The sequence below is a fragment of the Erinaceus europaeus genome, chromosome 4 (genome assembly GCF_950295315.1).
Source record: "Erinaceus europaeus chromosome 4, mEriEur2.1, whole genome shotgun sequence".
Classification (NCBI taxonomy): domain Eukaryota; kingdom Metazoa; phylum Chordata; class Mammalia; order Eulipotyphla; family Erinaceidae; genus Erinaceus; species Erinaceus europaeus.
Window position 1 is genome coordinate 142,157,507 of NC_080165.1, and position 19,852 is coordinate 142,177,358.

General features: G+C 40.9%; 1 protein-coding gene across 3 annotated transcripts in view; it reads right to left on the reverse strand.

Moving 5' to 3' along the window:
• The window catches only part of ARMC2 (armadillo repeat containing 2), a 149,540-nt gene that overhangs the window by 105,063 nt on the left and 24,625 nt on the right, over window positions 1-19,852 (reverse strand). For all 3 annotated transcript variants that reach the window (XM_060190653.1, XM_060190652.1, XM_060190654.1), the window contains 3 exons: window positions 19,069-19,276; window positions 5,063-5,139; window positions 1,234-1,332 (listed from right to left, as the gene is read on the reverse strand). In XM_060190653.1, the coding sequence (XP_060046636.1) occupies window positions 1,234-1,332; window positions 5,063-5,139; window positions 19,069-19,276 (384 nt within the window). The remainder of the gene's footprint in view (window positions 1-1,233; window positions 1,333-5,062; window positions 5,140-19,068; window positions 19,277-19,852) is intronic.

Here is a 19,852-nt window from a genome sequence, read left to right on the forward strand (position 1 = left end):
GGCCTTCTCTCTGCTGTGCTCCCCCCAGTCCTTCCTCTTTTGGTTTACCCAGACGGACTGCTCCTCGCACTAGTTTTGCCTGCATCTTCTAAAGTAGAGGGCCAGGAGTTAACCTGCTTGACTGCCATGTGGTTGTGTCACTCTAGAAGAGGAACGTCATTGCATTCCTTCTCGTTCGTGGGATTCGAGCAGCCGTGGACTTTGATGACGGTCTCGTCTTGCTCAGAACCAGAGAAGGGGACTGCAGACAGAGACCAAGCCCAAACCCATATGCTTAGTTAGTGGTGTCATCAAGGCCAGAGAGTCCTGTCCCAGACACTCACATCAACCACAACCTCCGCCAAGAAGCACCAGGGAGCCGAGGAGCGGTGAGGTCACTTGCCCTATTGAAGAAGTAGGTCTCTGGCACGACTTCCCTGCTGTGTTGCCGGAGGACTCACTTACCTTCCTTCTCCCACCTCTCCCTGTGGCTACCATGCTGCTTTCCTCATCCAAGCAGTGTATGTCATACAATTCCTTGCGTACTGCGTGCTGCCATCACTCTGAGGTGGCCCTGTGACCATACCCACTGCTCCAGGGGAACCCATTTCAACTGCAGAGACTGAATGTTTGAGGAACAATCAAAGGGGAGATACTGAGAGAGGGGGCATCCCTCAGACAGCTTCCCACAGGATACCTTTGCGGCAGCCTGTTTGTCGTGGGTGCCATGGCTAAGGCACTCCAGAAGGCAAGGGTTGGCAATGTCCTAGACCACTTCCTGTTCTGGATGGGCATTCCCCGCAAGTGTGCTCAGTCTTAAGAGAATATGGCATATCTAGATGGATCTAGAAAACCAGGGGCACCCTTGGCAAGGAAATCAGTCCATGAAGCCCCAAGTTTCAGAGAGGCCTGAAATCTGCTACCGTCTTTCACTTTCCTGCATGAACTTGTGTCCTGGAGAGTCAAAGCCAATATTTCCTTGGGTAGGAAAGGTGATGATTTATATGTTTCAATGGGAATTTTAGAAAGAGATCCTCTTGCTTCCTTTAAAGTGTTTTTTTTTTTTGTTTTCTCACAAAAATGTAGGTTTACACATATTGTTTCATGCATATATTACTGCATAAATGGATGACTTCACGTGCTTTGAGCATGTTCACAGAAACGACTTTTAACGTGTACTAAAAATATCAGGGCAATGGGGACCATATAAATAACCATGGACATTTTCAATTTAAAACAAAAACTGTGTTTTACCCTTTTCTAATTTGTGCATAACTGGTACGATCCTTGTATTCCAGAAGACTTCGTCTACTTCTATTTCTGTACCCTTTCCTTGCACGCTGGCTTTTGAAACTGCAAAAGAAATCCAGGGTAGGAGAATGAGCTGTGGAAAAGGTACTGTAAGCGTCATATGTCTTTATTGTTCATTAATAATATAAGTAAATTCCAGAACTAAATTCTACTTTGCCCCCCAATCTAATTAATTCTAGAGGTACAATGAACCTAAGTGAATCACCCCAAGTTAAACCCAGAAAAGCTCAACTGAAGAACGCAGGTCAATGATGATTGGGACACTTTGTAGTACTTAAGCTGTATAAATTTTTTAACATGTATATTATTAGTTAAGCAAACAGTTGAGCTATTTTTCATGTAAACTTATCACTCTACAACAGAAAACTGTAGATGTATAAAGAATAAGGAGAAAATACAATGCCCAGATCTTGATGCGATCTGTGTCATTAACATCAAGTGACTTTGACAGTGGGAAGAGTCAAGATTTTGGATGCTAACAGATTTCAACTCAAAACCCAACTTCAAGGGCAGGAGCAGATAGCACAATTTTATGCAAAGAGACTCTCATGCCTGAGGCTGTGAAGTCCCAGGTTTAGTCCCTTGTATTACCATAAACCAGATCTAAGCAGTGCTCTGGAAAGAGAGAGAGAGAGAGAGAGAGAGAGAATTAAAAAAAAGCATTACTGGATGACTGGGGTTTGCTTTCTTCTCCTTTCAGGACCTCATCAACAAAATAGAGATTAGAATATTTGCCTCCAGGATGATGAGGATTTGATGACATGACAAAAGAAACATCTCTAAAGGTAGTGACTAGCATCCAACAACCAACACATGTGAATGTTTTAAGCCCTCTCCTTAACACATTCACTCCATATTGAGTCAGGGAATTCGTGCCCTTTCAAAGTAGACCTGGTACCAGTTATGTGATTCTTGGATCAGTTACCACAGCGTGCCAGGACTCTAAACATTTCATGTGAATAATTAAAAATTATAGAGGTTTTCAAAGAGATGCAGAGAAAGTGAAAGAATTGTTGGTCATCATTTCTCCTTTGGCTAATTCTGATTCTGTTTCTATCCATGTTGATCATCATGCCAGGTTCCCTTGCATTGCTTGATGCTGTGGTCTATTTACATAATCATTGTTTTGCCTGAGACCCGCCCTGCCTGCAGGGCATTGGTTTAATCCCCACTGGTTAGATGGAATTCTCGCTCTTTTCCTTCTCTCCACCCACTCTCCTACCCAGTTCCTTTTTCTGGCCTCCCACTTCTGCCTCGGAAGATATAAAGGCAGATTTTTCTCAGATAAATAATTATGTTGGATTGCGTTCCCTCTCAGCCATGAGTTCCTGGTCTTCTCTCTCCCACCCACAAAGCTAGCCCGGCAGAGAACAAGTGAAATGGTGTATGACCTGTATAGCTTTTGGTTGTTTTCCACAAAAACAGTAATAATAATAATTAGATAAGGACAATATGACCAAGGAAGTCTGTGAGGAGCACAGACTCTAGCAAACTGGTGTGATCCCTATGATCCTGCAGTACCAGTCCTAGGTCTATACCCAAATGATATGACCAACTGACCTGAAGGGACTTATGCGACCCTATGTTCATAGCTGCACTAGTCACAATAGCCTTCCAATCTATCAATCTAAATGCCTTTCAACAGATGATTAGATAAGGAAGGCAAGGGGACTAGTCAGGCTGTTAAACAAGATGAAACTGTTGCTTAGGACAAAGTGGACGTAACCGGAAGTGATTATGTTAAGTGACATAAACAAAGAAAGACAGTTTCACTTAAAATGGAATGTAGATAATAGAAACAATCTAACGTGGAAAAGAATAGCAAAACCAACTCTTTGCTTACTGGAGGGAATGAGAGAAGAAGGAAGTGGAGAGGTAGATGGGGGTTTCCTTTGGTGTGGTAACACAGAACTTTGGGGGTGACTATGGTAAGTTGTATACACAGAGAAAAAATGATGTGAGCATCTGCTTCTAAAATATTTTAATATTGTGAAGCCAGGTGGTGATGCACCTGGTTAAGCTCAAGGACCCGGGTTCAAGCCCCTGGTCCCCACCTGCAGGGGGAAAGCTTCACAAGTGGTGAAGCAGCGCTGCAAGTTTCTCTCTCTCTTTTTCCATCTCTACCTCTCCCTTTGCTCTCAATTTCTGTCTCTCTCCAATAATAAATGAATAAAATATTATAAGAAATTTAAAGATACTGTATTGCAAACCAATGTTAAACCAACAAGATAAAATACTCTTTAGTAGATTAGTTCTATGAGAGATCATAGTTATCTGTTTTCTAGGACAAATAAAAGTGCTAAGTGTTTATCCAAGGAAGAGTCAAATTTTTGCATGTATGAGCCAGAAGTCACTGCATTTCTGAACGTCTCTAAGATGTGTTTCTTCTCAGAATAGATGTTAGCCACCCATAGTGTGCTAGGGTTTGCTCTCATTATTCTCCCAGGAAAACCTTGCACATCTTCACCTATCTCTATTCCTGCTTGTCACAAAAATTCTATTTTATACCTAATGTTGTGTTAATCTAGAACCTGAAGCGCAGAATTATGTGGTTACTTTTTAAAGTCCATAAACAAACAAGTGAGCAAATAAGTAAATGAATAAAGGTGTTGTTGTTGATTTTTTGTCTCAATCTAGGGCAATAGCCTGAGTTTTTCAAAGTACTTCCATCTAGGTTCATAGTTCACTAAATATAAAAATTATGATTTAACAGGAAATTGGGTAAGTCAAGCAGAAATTTCAGCATGTTTTTGAAGATTTTGCTGTCTCAGTGGTTATAGTTCTTAACCACAGCACTGAGTTCTGGACATAAAAACTCAACACAGTGCTCATTGGCTGGCATTTTTAGCATGTAAATGTAAAAACCTTAGCAACAACGCTGGCACAGAAGTCTGTCTAAGATTTTCCTGAGTACATCAGAGATTCCCATTGGCCACAAAAGTTACTTTCCTGACAAGAAATTAGTTTCGTAGATAAGATAATGTTGAAACTAGGATCAGTTTGGTTTCATAAAGTTTCAAGTGGACAAGAAAAGTTTGATGACTATATACAGACACTTGAGTGAATACAATGAGTTTGGTTGAACAGTCACCCTATTAACCATTAACCTTCTTATTTGAAAGAAATAAACATTACAGACATAGTTCACGCCCTCTCTGTGACTCCCCTTCCTTTCTCCTTCTTAGGGTTAATGTTTGAAGTCAGGTAGTTGTTTATATTATCCTTGACTTCACATGTCTTCCTGACCAAGCTATATCTATAAACTACATACTTCGGTGTTTCTGCAACTTCTACTGGCTTCATGTAATAGTTTTATTCATTCTATTCAATATTGCATCAGTTCATTTTCCTAAATGCTATTATTCCTTTGAAAGGATATACTTCACATCATTTCTAGCCTATGATTTCACATTGTTAGATATTTTATCAACTCAACATTTAAATCCCCCCAAAGAGCCGTTCTTGCTATAGTTTAAGTGAGCAGCCAATTTTTGAACTCCAGAACAATGCTGATATCAAATCTGTCAGCTTTCCAAGTCCTTTTATAAAAGAAGGTCCTTACATTCACTGAGACTGTGTTCCGTACATGTTTGAGCTGAGCAGTGGTGAGAATGGTAGGACTATTCTAAAAAGGATGAAAATGTTTGCTGACATGTGACTAAGCTGGACAGTATTCCTGGAGCTTTCAAGAGTGAGATATCATCAGATACTGTCCCTGCAGGTTTTTCCTGTGAATGGGATGGTAAGGCTGAGGTGGGGGGAGGGGGCTCACCTGTTTTGGTTTCTGGTCTGCTCAGGTCCGAGCGGCTGGGGCATGATGGGGCTCTCACACGCCTCTTCCCCTTGTCCCTGGAAGAATACACACGCCACTCAGCAGACGTTTGAGCACATTTCTCTTCCCGTGGGTCCTGAGAGCCAGCTATAGACTCCCAGAGAACTGCTTATAAAAATGAGGTTTGGTGCTTTAGCTTCTGTTTTTATCAACATCTTAGTTCCAACTAAGATGTATCTTTTTGAAACAAGGTAGATTTGCTTAATGATATGAAAGAAACAATAATAAAATCCAAAGCTTACTTGTTGCAAATCAGAAAACTGGTGAAAGATATGCACCACCAGAGGTCACTGTTTAAATAGGGAAGTGCTCTAGGTTTGAATCACAAAATCCTCAGGTTTAAGAGCTGGAAGAGACCTCTTACCGGAGACAAGAGAACACTTCCCAAGTTGGTCAGATGTGCCCAGGGTTCCATAGAAGGTCAGGGCTGGAAGCCTGACATCATAATTTCCATTTCCCTGCTCTTTCCACCACACCACAGCATTAACTGTTTCTATTTTTAAAAAATTAATAGCTTCTAAAAATTTTATTTAAAATAGAGGTTGTCTATGAAACATACAACTTCTCCTCAAATCCCAAACAACTCTGAGTAAAATAAGTACAAACTTTACAACAAAAATCTCATTTTTGGAGATAGAACATTTGCCGCAAAAATCAGCAAGAATGCATCCATACATGGCCTCTGAGTATCCACGTGTGTGTCATTAGTCCTGCTGCCTGTGTAGTAAGGGCTCCAGTAAGCATTCAGCTCTGTTTCTTGCACCCTTGGTCTTTATTTCTGTCCCAAGGATTAGAGTCACCAAACATAGTTTTTCCCATAAATGTGTGTTTCCCCCCCCAAAAAAAAAACATTTGACAGAACATTTCCTTTTCTCATAAAAAGACAAAAGATCAAGCAAACTTTCCAAAACTGTTTAATTATTTAATATTCTGTAATGATGACTTTGTTTAATACAGTGTAAAAACATAGATATGGTATCACAATCTCCGAAGAGGTAAAATACTAAAAAGTTCATCTGGATATGCGATCAAAGAAGGACCCATATCTAATATTCCTAAAGTAAGAGTTTGAAAACAGCAGCAGGTCTTTCAATCACTGGAATCAAGAATGACACATTTTAACTAGTGCTTTTTCAAAAGTCAATAGTTCACCTTCCTTAAGGTCAAGGTTGACCTTAAGGTTCCCTCCTTATAAATCAAATTTGTATATATCCTCTTCTGGAAGTGTGAGGAAGAAGGTTCTTGTAAAAACAATATAAAGTTTGATAGTGCTGATTCCTCCTGGTTGTCAAGAAGAGAAAAATATTGGGGTTGACTAATGTTCTATGTAATCATCATGGTACAGTGGCTGAACTACATACAAACAACATGGGTTCAAATCCTGAATTCAGGGGACTGGGTGGTGATGCACCTGGCTGAGAGCACATAGTAGGAAGCCCAAGGACCTGCTCGAGGATCTGGGTTCAAGTCCCCAGATCTGCAAGGGGGACACTTCACAAGCAGTGAAGCAGGTCTGCAGGTGTCTTTCTCTCTTTCTCCTGTTCCCCTCTTAATTACTCTCTGTCCTATTCAATAAAATGGATATATATATATACATATTTATATATATGTATATGTATGTATGTATATATATATATATATATATATATATATATATATATATATAGTGAAAAATGGACACCGGGAGTGGTATATTCATAGTGCTGGCACAGAGGCCCAGTGACTGGAGGCAGAAAAAAAAAATTCTGGATTCATCCTTTATCAATGAAGTGACCTTGGGTAGATTATTTAACCCCTTGGTATTGGTTCCTTTATCTGAAAATAAGAGAAATGCCTCAACCTGTTTGAAAAACCCAGTGCTGAGTGTTAACTGAGATAAAACAAAATACAAGGTTTTACCCTCAAGAAGTTTATTTTTATTTTATTTTTTAAAGCTAGAAATAGAGAGTGAGAGTGAGTGAAAGAGACCACACTCACAAAGCCTCCTCAATATGGTAGGTGCTGGGCTTGGACCTGGGCCACACACATGGAAAAGCAGGAAGTCAATTCAAGTGAGCTATTTCACCAGTGCTACCTGAAGAAGTTTAAAACCTTGTATGAACTAAGGGGGAAATTTTAATGGAGAATTCCAACAGAGTCTCAATTCAGTACTCAGATGTGAAATTCACCAGGCTACAAAAGCTAGAGGAATGATGAGAAGGAAATGATTACTGAAAGGGAGAAGTGAACCACAAAGTAAGCCTTTAAAAATACATTTATTTTGCTATAATGCTATAATGGGAAATGACACCACTCTCCTCGAGGAGAGTAACATAAGTGAAAAAAGAAAGGCAGGAGAAAGTTGGTACAGAGGGCAAAAGATAACACAGGGCTAGCAAGACAGAAACAGGTTTCCACTGGTCACTTCCATCAGGAACGTCACTGTAAGCCCTCTTGTGGGCCTTCCTAGACCTTCTCCTCACTGTAGAGCAGCGATGGTAGGGCCTGCCTCACTCTCCAAAAGGAGGCTGGGTCAGCCTCCTCTACCACTCAAGGAAGACTGGTACTGAGAACAGTCCAGCCTGCACTGTTCCCAGCTGTGACCATGAGCTGTGAGTTCAGGCCAATAGTGACTCAGAGGTTACACAGGTGCTGGTGCTAAATATAAATAAATATATGGGCCCTGGGTCGGGTGGACGGAAGTAAATAGTTAATTTTACCCACAGAATTTCTTCAAGAATGGGAGCTATTCTCTGCCCAATCCAATTTTCTAGCCCTTTTCTCCACTCTGACACCATTTTCTCAGACACTAGTTTTATCCAACTTCATGCTACCTATCAAACTCAAGCAAAAACTAACGTGGTCGTGGGCCCCTAGAAACATGCCTAAAGTAGACTTCCGAGCTTTCTTCCACCCTATAATCCTTAATCTCTTCTACCCAACTACTTTTTGGTTCCTGTTCATTAACCTTTTTGTCTTACTTTATATCCTGCCATCTTTCAAACACCAAGTTGCAGATGCTACCATGATTCCATCCTGATTTCCCTGGGCAGATGACCTGACCAATATATCCTGGAACTCACCACCTCTCCAGAGTTCTACACCACTAGGGAAAGACAGAAACAGGCTGGGAGTATGAATTGACCTGACAATGCCCATGTCTGTCAAAGAAACAATTATAGGAGCCAGACCTTCCACCTTCTGCACCCCAAAACCAGTTTTGATCCATACTCCCCGTGTGGCAGAAGTGATAGGAGGAAGAGGATAAGAGGGCTCTGAACACAAGCTCCATCAAGAGGAGGAAAAAGGGAGGGACATTTGGATGTAATAATAGGGCTATGTGTGGTCTGAAGGGGAAGAGAGGACTAGACCTGGGAGAAAAGGGGAGCAATTATGTCCACATGTGGACAGTTGTAGAGATGATAGTTAACCCATGCCAGCAATCTTGGGAGAACCACAGTGGCTTGCAGTGGAGGGATTGGAAATCTAGTGGTGGGAATGGTGTGGAATTATATTCCTGTTGACATGTAATTCTGTAAATCAACATGAAATCGCTAATAAAATTTAAAAAATAAAATAAAATTGAAGTATCATCAATGAAAAAGAAAGAAAGAAAGTTGGAAAGAAACGGGTTTCTTTTGGGACACATTGGCAACAGCTACCTGTTCCCAACAAATTGGGTTGAGTTAGTACACCCAATTTGATGTCAGAGAGTCTTAGACAAAGAAGTGATAAGATGGGGGTCAGGCGGGTTAAGCGCACAGTGGTGCAAAGCGCGAGGACCAGCATAAGAATCCCGGTTCGAGCCTCCAGCTCCCCACCTGCAGGGGAGTTGCTTCATAGGTGGTGAAGCAGGTCTGCAGGTATCCATCTTTCTCTCCCATTCTCTGTCTTCCCCTCCTCTCTCCATTTCTCTGGGCCCCATCCAACAACGAACGACATCCACAACAATAATAACCACAACAAGGCTACAACAAGGGCAACAAAAGGAGGGAAAATGGCCTCCAGGAGCAGTGGATTTATGGTGCAGGCACCAAGCCCCAGCAGTAACCCTGGAGGCAAGAAAAAAAAAAAAAAAGAAGAAGAAGAAGTGATAAGATTTGGAGATCTACAGTGGTGTAAGCATTTAGGAGACTTGGGAGGGTATCAGGGAGTAAGGAATAATCCTTGGAGAGGGACAGTAGAACTAAAGAAGGAATAATAATAAAAGATCCTAAAAATGTTGACAGAATCTGATAGTTGCTTTCAGGTAAAAGAAAAAACAGAAGGTAGACCCGGAGAAACAAGACAGTAGAGTTGCCACCAGCAGTAATGATGAGATTGAGAAATAGAACAGGCTGGGGGCCAAAGCAAGTCTGGTTTTGTGCTATGCTGATTTTCTGAGGAAAATAAGTAAAACATGCTTTCCTATAGTTTAAGTATGTTGAGAAAGCAAGTGTGATTAACTGGTGAAAGAAGATGAGAATCGAGGAGGAACTATTCAGTCTGGCTAGGGAAAGGCTCAAAGCCCTTCTATCCCCCAGTGAAAGAGAAGCAGTAAGAAACACCCAACTGTATTAAAGATGGGAGAGAGAGATACCTTTACCCTCTTTGAAAATTTGTTTCCCAGTAACTTCTACTTACTGGTCTTGGTTCTGCTAATCAGAACCATTTGAAACCTTTATCCTTCTTCCACTTGACAATCTTTTCAATTTTGAAATGCTTGTTCATTGCATAAAGTAACCTCCTGTGATTTAAACTCACAGTTCTACCGCTTGCTAACTGTGTGACTCTGGGTAAAGTTTTTCTGTTGAACCTGAGTTTTGATTTCCTCCGCTGTATGTGAGGTGGTAAATAATAGCAGCCCTCAATGGAAGGTTGGTGTGAGGATTAAATGATAGGATGTAGTACGATTCCAGGCACAACGTAGAGACCTAGTAAATCCTTACAATGATCTCAGCGGTCATTACTGGTGTCACTGCTCCTCATATGGTAACAGTTCCAGGTGGTTTTGTTGTTGTTGGTTTTGTCTTGTTTTGCCAACCTGCTCAGTTACTCTGAATGTCTGTTGGTCTGGATCTTTTTTAAGTCTGGAACCCATCACTGAGCAAAATGTTTGGCCTGTGGAGCAAAGAGATAATCTACAGAATGCAGCCTAAAACTACATGAACAGTCTTGCTTGATTTATGTCTCTTTTTATCACATCCAAGGCAGATGCCCCCCCACACACACACACTTATAGTGGGGTCATTATTACTAAATCGCACATTGTTATATTTGGCAAAGAGTTCCTGCCTATGTTTTTATATCTTGTTTCAGTCACTTGGTATAATTGTTCTTCTCAGCTTCCTGTTCCATGCTATTAAGGATGGTAATTCCTTGAAGCTCTTCTGTGAAATTCTTCTTACAGGCAAAATAATATCATTTTACTACAGTGTCTTCCTATGCAAACAACAAAAGCCTGCTACTAACTGACATCAACAATAAATGTAACTTGTTGGTTCAAAGAACCCAAAAGTCCAGCAGTATGGTGGGTTTTAGATACAGTGTGACAAGGCTCCATCTTTCCGGTGTTCTTTCAGTTCTGAGCTTCATCTGGTTCCATTTGTAGTCAGCTGGGAGTCCTGAGGGGAGCAAAATGGCTGCAGTGTTTCCAAGTTTCTCATCTGCAGTCTACATGCTTCAGAGCAAAGGCAAGCTCTTCTCTTTCCAGTCATTGGCAAGAGTCCTCTACTTTACTGGGAACCACTAAAATCAAGCACTGTAGCCAACGCAATGCCACATACAGACTGATGAGTAACTACTGCCCATTCATGAATCAATGCTGGCAACATCTAGTTCAGAGCCATACACACACCGAAGAAAGGCATGTTTCTTTATAGACTAATATTCCTTAGAACAATGCAAAACCACTAATAATTATGATAAAGAGAAAATCTAAAATTTAGATATTGCTATAATTCTGACAGACCTTTCAACTATTATTATTATTTTATTTTTTTTATTGCCTCCAGGATTATCGCTGGGGCTCAGTGCCAGCGTTAGGAATTCACTGCTCCTGGCAGCCACTTTTTAAAAATTTATTATTTTACTTTATTGGCTAGGACAGAGAGAAATTGAGAGGGAAGAAGGAGGTAGAGGGAGATAAAGAAAGACACCTGTAGACCTGCTTCACTGCTCATGACATGAACCCCCTGCAGGTAGGGAGAGGGGGCTCTAACCTGGGTCCTTGAGCTTGGTAATATGTGCGCTACTGTCTGGCCCCCTGTTTATAAGTGTCTTTAAACAAGAGGCAGCAAACATTTTCTTAATAAGCTAGCAATTTTCACACTTTATGGGTCTCCTCTGTCCCAGGCTCCCCATCCCCCTATCATCCTTCACTCTGCTGCCTGGGTGAGTTACTCTTCCATGGAAAACATTTCCTTGACTCCCTACAGTCTGAAGCCTCTGCTATGTCAGCCATCTGCTGGTCTTTGAATCCACCGCCATCAGTAGCACATCAGATCACCCTGTTAGCAAAGAATACAGTAAGTATGCTGCCCCTTTTGAAAAACCCACCTTCCAGAAGCCTCCCAGGCCCTGGGAAACCTTGACCTTCAAGTCCCGGCTAGGTACTCCCCCTGTTAGACATGCAGGACACTTTTTCAGTGCTCCTTTGTTCTTCCAGCTTTAGAGTTAGTCGTTGAACAGTGCTCCTGAAACTTGTGTGCCTTCATATCACTGGGCTATTTTATTAAAATGTTTTTTTTATCTAATATCTTTTCTGATGTTCATCTAATTCTACCTATTTTAAGTCAGATGCCTGGGACTGGGTCTAAGTGTCCAAGTAAGGCAGATGCAACTGTTTCAGGGGCCATGCTGGAGTAGCATTTGTGAGCAGAATTTGTAAACTCCTCAGGGAGAAGGTCTATTTCTCTTGTAAACCTTTAGCACAGGGCTTTGCTTAACAAGAAATGCTTATCAAGTAGAAACTGCCACATACAGTGGACTTCCAGAGCATCCTTCTGGCCAGTGCATGTCTTTTCCAAATGGAAACAGTTTTCCAGTCATTTTAGCCTTAATTTCTCAAAAGAATAATGACTTCATTATTTTTTTTAAAAAAATGATAAATTTATTATGACAAGGTCATATAAAGAAAACTACAAATAAGACTTTAATCATCTAAAATCCCACCCGCCACCCAGAAATATTGTCAGTACGTTCCAGATATGTTTCATATACACACATATACATATAAAAAAAGACAAAAAGAATAAAAGAACAGAAAAGTGGCTAAGTAAGTAAATGGGTACATACAAGTAGGATCATACCATACATGCTCCTGTCATAAAAAAGTATTAAATATAGATTGTGTTTGAATTGAACAGAGAAACAGAAATTGAGGTGAGACTGAAGGAACTGCAGGACTTCAGACGAATGGTTCTTCACAAGAGATATTAGTGTCTAAAAGATCTCTCTGAAGTTAAGGGAAAAAGAATGAGACATTAGGATGCTGAAATCATTCTTAACGATTTCAATTTCAAACTTTCACTCTTGACAAGGTCTGTTTTATGAAGGACCTGAGCGCACATTTTCTCAAGTGTCAGCTTTGTTTACATTATTGTCACACTGCCAAGGTTTCTGTCCCCTCATCCTGAGAGTTGTTTACTTTTAACTCAACAAGAAGACAAACCTAATACTCACCACAGATGCTTTAGAACCACGGTTGCTTCATTTCCGAGTTTTGAATTTGACTCATCTTATTTGAGAGTTTTCTAGAAAGTGCATAAGGAGTTCATAACCCAAGTTTAATCACGTTTGAAAAAAAAAAATGCCTGCTGTCTTTTAACCGGAGGACAGTTGGGCGAGTCATCCAATTCTTGGGTAATCCTTCTTATACTTGGGACTTCGTGGATAGGATTCTGCTCTTTCCTGGCACTGAGGGGATTCTAATAAAGCCAAAGGCAGCCTGTTTTTTCTCTTTCTACGTGACTTGCCTGTTCAGCCTGGGTGGTCATGGGATCCTTTTCCCCATGTATCCATCCAATTAACAATGACTAACTGAGTGTCGACCACATACTGGTCATGCTCCAGTGCCGAACACTGTTGGAAATGTCTTGTATCGATGACTCCAGACCAAATGTTTTCAGGACAGGATGGTCCATTGGGACTTCCTATTTAAGTATTTCATAAATGTGTCTTTTATGATATCTTACTGTTTTCTTGATCTTTTTGTTCAGATCTCTTCCACCCTGAATCATTGTGAATATCAAATGGATTCACATATTTAAATCGCTTGAAGAGAGCCTGATAACAACTCAGTCCAAACTAAGATGGCACTAACAGAAGGCAGAAGAGGAGCTGCTCTTTCAGACGCACAAATTTTGTGCTCTCTGCGTCTTTTCTCGATCTTCTAGTTATTTTCATATCTTCTTATCTGTAGAAATCCCTCTAGCCTGTCTGCTAGGTCTTACTCAGTTTTCTGTTATTTTAGTTCTAATTTTTAATTTCTCTAATGTGATTTTGGAGGGTGATTCCCTCATCTGTTCTATCACAATATCTCTGCTCATATGTCACGCTAATATACTTGTTCTAATAATGTTATATTTAATAGAGTCCTTGACTTGTTGAAGAATTTAAAGGATGCACAGAGGGGAAGAACTGGGCTACCCTGCAGCATCGATGTTAGTTAGTTTTCTTAAGCATCCACTCATCAAATCTTCCATTTGTCTTGATATGGGTTTTCGGGGTGTCTCTCTCCTTCTCCGGCAGGGTGGCCTCACCACGCCTAGAGAGCTCAGAAAATCTCTAACTAATGTGTTGTGACTCACACGAAAGCATTGTCAGGTATCCGGCTCCTTGACCTGAACTCATGAAGCACTACTCCCTCTACTAGATCTAGCTGGCTTAAAGGAAAAGAGGGCTGTGTTGTGTATCACACTCAGCTCCATTCTCTCACGTCCCTTTTCCATCTGAAATCTTGGATGGGATCTTTACAAAGATATCTCCTCTTCTCCTGGGACTTGTTTACATCCACATCTCATTTCTTTAAGTAAAGAGTATCAGTTACACAGTCCTGAACTAAAAGACTTAGTGAAATATCTTTCTTGTTCAAGGTCTGCATAGGCATCTGCTCTCATATCTTTTTTGCATCCCTATTTTGTAGAGTCTGGGAAGCTAACAAGACTCCTTGATTGCAATATTCCAAGTGACAAAAACCTTACAGATTGTACCATTAGATGTGTGTGTGTGTGTGTGTGTGTGTGTGTGTGTGTGTGTGTGTGGCCCTAAACATGCTTTCATAGCTCCTAACCCACAGAGACAGAGAGTCAAAGACAAAATTGGGCTATAAGTATGGCAAAGTATGTTATGTGCCTTACCCAGTGAGATCTTCCTGGTCTCACTAAGATGCTCTTGTAAGACAAAAAAAATATGTACAGGGAAGATGAAATAAAAAGAAAAGAGGAAGAACAAATGAAAAGAGAGAGAGAGAGAGAGAGAGAGAGAGAGAGAGAGGATGTACTGATTCACTAAACGAAACAGTCTCCATTGAAAGTGAACTTCTCCATTGTAGGTGCCTCAGGAACAGTGGAAAGAAAGTCTGTTTATGCACTTTACTCTCAGAACCACTCTCCATAGGACAATGGAATGCTGAGTGTTGGCTCCAAGACCGTATCTTTACAGTTTGTGAACTTAGAGAAAGAGCACTAGCCTCCAAAGCTCTGGCAAACATTTTAGAGAACAATTCAGTGGGAGAGGTTTGGATCCACCTCTGGATTGACTCTGATGGCAGTGGGCTGGAGGACTCATCAGCCAAGCCTGGGCCACACAGCACCAAAGGGAAAGGAGCAGGGGAAAGAGGGTCAGCTCGCCTCCAAACATGGACTAAGAGGGATTTACTATATAATGGGAGAGGACTTGTTCTCCAAAAGAAAGAATGCTAGGCAGGCCAAAAAAATAATAATAATAATAAATAAATAAATCAAGCTCATACTTAAAGTTTATGTTTGTGGTTTGGGGTTGGAATTGCTTCTCAGTTACACCAACGACTTTTATTTCTCTGTCCCACCTCCCCTTTTGTTGTTTATATTTCTTTTCAGCAAGCTTTAACTAGAACTTCTCCCTTCAAAAATCACTTTTTGGGACCAGTGGGATAGCTCACTTGGGTAGTGCTCTGCTTTGCCATGTGTGTGATGAAGATTCAGGCCTGGCACCCACTGTGTGAAAGGAAGTTTCAGTACTATGGTAGGTCTGTTTGTCTGACTCAGTGACTGTCTGTTTATCTTTTTATCTGTCTTTCTCAATTTTTTTTTTATCCTGACAATGCTAAATATTCTAAAGCTTCTAAGTAAGACTTTCCAGCCTTGTTCACTATTTCACAACCTACAGTATGGGCTAGAGGGAGAGGGAGTGAAGGAGTACAATTATTTTCATTTTAAAGATCAGAAAACAGTCTCTGAAAATGTTGAGACTTTTCAAAGAAAACACAGCCCAAGTCAGCTGTCCAAAAATTGAACCAAACCTACATCCAAGGATTCTGGTTTTCAGTAAAGTGTTCTTGACATGCTACAATGGACTACACTTGGACTTTCTTCCTAAAGAGACTTCCAAATGACAAGAGTTTGAGCAGCAGCCACAAAGAAAGCCTTAGAAGTTTTTAAAGCAAGGATATAAGGGGGCTTGTTGGACTGGGCCACTGAAATGGATGGAAGGCTGGCTGCTGGCTGGAGATCCATGAACACATACATATTTTAATGCAAGCTATTTTCAATCCATATGGCAACCTGAACTAAGAGAAGATGGGGTGTTGCTGAGGAGCAGACCTGCCAAACCTTGAATGAATCCTTAAATAGACACAGAGAGACTGTCTGAAAATGGGAGTTTGATAAGTACTTGAGAGTATGTTCTCCTCTGGAAAGTTTAGTGGCTACGCAAGCTCTTATTTGTGATATCTTGCTTAGAAAATCTCTTTTTCAATCACAACCAGCATAAAGTTGAAGTCTTGGCCATCCCATATCTTTAGTTATCCATATCTGAAATGAAGGTTATACAAACCAAGGTGGTTTCACTAAAATCAAACGCAGCTGTGTGTGATGCCACAGTATTTTGGTCAATCACAGACCAGATATACAACAACAGACCCAACAGCCTAGGACTGCAGTTGGTGAAGTCATCTTGGCTCGCCATGAGGTACATACACTCTGTGACGTCCACACAGTGCTTGCTGACTTTGCTCAGTGATGTGCTTCTTAACTATGTGCCACTCAGTAAGTGGCATGTGACTGCAGTCATTCTCTCTCCAGCCGGAGAGGCACTTAGCAAAAAGGAGGCCCATCTGAGAGCAGTCTACGCTCACAGTAGGAGCCTGTGTAAGGAGCATAAGGACCCTGTTTGGGAGTGTGCCTCCACTTCATCTGTCCGCTCGAACTGAGAGGCTCAGGCTTCTGTTCAATCCCGTGTCATCTCATACGCCTTCCCATTTGCTAGTTATGTACTTTCGTCCCTTCCTGCTCACTGACAAAGAGTCTTCATTTTCTACTTTATGGCCTAATGATGGAAACTTTTAATTGAGGGTTGGGCCTTCGTATCAAAGCTGGGAATACTCTACTATATAGCAAAGGTCATTTCTTGGAATTATTCACTTAAACGCTTACAAGAAACAATTATCAAGTGTCCCAAGCTGATTCACAAATGTAATTAGTAAAAGAATTGCTAATAGTTTCCATTTTCTCGTTCGTTTTAATCCTACTGTATAAACTTTTTTTTTGGCATCATTTCAAAATTCCATCCAATGATTAAAAGAACTGAAGATTCATAAAACAAAAATGCTGTTGGAAGTTAAACTAGTCAGGATGTATTGCAAACCCAACTCAGATACAATCACTAGAGGATGCAAAAGTTGTCCTAAAAAAACAATGAGTTCTCTTGCTAGTCCCTCCTAACCCTGGGCACTCAGAAAGCAGTGCTGCCAGCCCCTAATCGATTGCTCTTTTGTTGTGTGTGGGATTAAAAAAAAAAAAATCTGTAACTGAAAGTACCTTTGCTACCACAAGCTGTGGAAGACATAATGAACTCTGGCTTGCCAGATTATGCTGTAACATCTGAGGCTTTGCAAGAAAAAAAAAAAAAAGAAAAGAAAAAAAAAAGTCATGAAATAAAACAGCTCTTGTCTGGCTTTCCCAAGTCAGCTTTAATTACTGCAAGGACAGGACAGCAAGAGAAATGTTTCCTCTGCACTTCAGTGCTGAAAGAGACACAAGTTCTCCTGCTGCGGTTGCTGTTTAGGCTCTGAGGCCCATAGTCTATTCTGATTTCACCAACTGGAAAAGATTTTGTTGCAGTGGCCAGTCTGATGCTTTGTGCTCAACTCCCAAAGCCCCAATTTAAAGCGGTTCTCTTCCACTTAAGGAGACATTCCATTTTTTCTCCCCTCCCCTTTAATTTAAAAAATGTTCTGAATGCAGAGAGACATTACGAGGACTGCTGGGGCTTCCTAATATAAATTCTGTGTATATGACACTCTCCTGGCTGTGCTGGCAGACGAGGTCAACTCAGCTAAACTAACTAGCTGCCAAATGGCCAGTTCAGGGCAAGTTTTCAGCATTTCCCAGGCGCACAAGCCAAAATCAGACCCCAAATCCAAAGTGAGGGCAACGAGTGCTTGGTCTTATAACGGCCTCTGGAATTTAATCTAGTTAAGCACATTTGAACTGGATGGCTGACCATAATGACCCAATGGAAACCTGTAGGAAGAAACTTTCAGACACAGTGGTCCTTTTCAGGTCACGGGCTGCTGTCTTCTCAGCATCATTACTGGCTGGGGCTCGATAACTGACCCTGCTCCCTCTGCTCTGTGCCTAACTCAGCCCCTTACTTATTCTGGCTTTCTTCAGAAAACACCGGGTCAAGAGTCGCAGGACCCACACTAGTGAACACTTCTCCAAACACCCTTAAGATGATAGGAAAATTGCTTCTCAAGGAAGCCCTATCTAGGAACCTGGTATGAAATGAAATAAAGGTCATGCTTATTCGTTTTAGGGGGAATTACTAGAGGGAGACATCATAGATGACAGAAGTCCATCAGATGTTTCTGTTTTAACTCTCTGCAAATCTATCTATCTATCTATCTATATATATTTGAATTAAAGTCTCGAGTGGAAAATAAAACCAAGTGTTTGCTCTTCTAGAGAGATAATGAAGGTAAGGTAATCCAAAGGAAAGTAATGGGCTATTCCATGTCAGAATCTCCTCTTAGGGGCCAGGGTACCCGGTGACATGCCCAGTAGGACACACACACACACATTACATTGTGCAAGGACCCAGGCTCCAGTCCTAAGTCCCCACCTGCAAGAAGGAAGCTTCACGAGTGGTAAAGCAATGCTGCAGGTGTCTCTTTCTCTTCCCTCCCTCTTCCTCCTCTTTTCCTCTCAATTTCTCTCTTTGGCTATCAAAAAGAAAAAAAGAGTGGGAAAAAAATGGCCACAGGTAGTGGTGGAGTCACTGTTCAGGCATCAAGTCCCAGCAATAAGCCTGGTGGCAAATAAATAAATCAATTCCAAAGTATCCCTCAAATAATCCCAAATCACTCAATACACAGAATGATCAGTTATTATTTGAGGGCCAGCTGGAACAGCACAATGTAGGAAGTTCTATTAGACAGCATTCTGGCAGATATGAATAAATGTCTCCTAAAGATCAAATAGGAAATGATTTCAAGTCAACTCCATTCAAATCTGGTGGTGGGTGTGGTATGGAGATATTCACTGGTTGCCTTGTAAATCACTACTAGATTACTAATAAAAGCACTCACAAACAAAATTAATAAAAATAATTCTGTGTTAAAAAAAAAACAACCAAAAGCAGAACTAGCTCCATTCAGATGTGAGAAGAAATCTCTCCTTCTATGGAAAAAGGAAAAAGTAATCCAGTGATCTACATAAGAAAGATAACTGAAAAATTTCGTAGTTATCATAGCCAGAAGATTAAATAAATAAAAAATATATACTGACCCTCCATTCCTGAGATGAGATGGCAGTGATGTTGTCCCCTTGAACATTTCTTGTTTCTTAATTTCACTGAAGCTTCCATCATAAGTTAGTTGAAGTGGGTGAGTCTTTAAGTGGCCAGTGGCATGTGACTCTGGTAAATAGATTCCATTTATTTTCACCACCGAGTTCCCCATCATAAATGTTTCTTTGGATTCTGCTGTTTTCTTCACTGGGATAACCAAGGAAATGTTTTGTCAATGTTATTTCTTATTTTTATAAATGGTATTTTTTTTTTCAGTCTAAGAATCTGTACAGTTGAAACATGGCATATTTCAATTCAGAATCTAAAACTGTCTGGTCAAAATCATCCTGGATAATACAAGATCTTAACCACTATCTGGGGGATTAGCATCAAGTCGGCAGGTGAAATGAGCTGGCAACATAGCTCACTTAGATAGAGTGTCCACCCTGTCAGACACCAGACCCAGCTTCAAGTCCAGTACTCACTGATTTGGAGGAAGCTTTGGTACTGTAGTGTCTTTCCTGCCTTCTCTTTGGGAAAAAAAAAGTCAGCCAAGAGCCATGAGGCCTTAGCAACAGCAAGAGATTAAAATAAATCAATCAATACAGAGGTCTGATCTGGGGGCAGAGAGATAGTTTACCAGGTCAGTCCAGGTTTGAGAATCAATACCACATGGGAGCATCACTGAGGGCAGCTATGACACTGATTTCTCTCTCTCTCTCTCTCTCTGCCCTTTTCTCTTAAAAAGAAAAGAAAGAAAAAGGTCCAGGAGTGAGTGGTGTC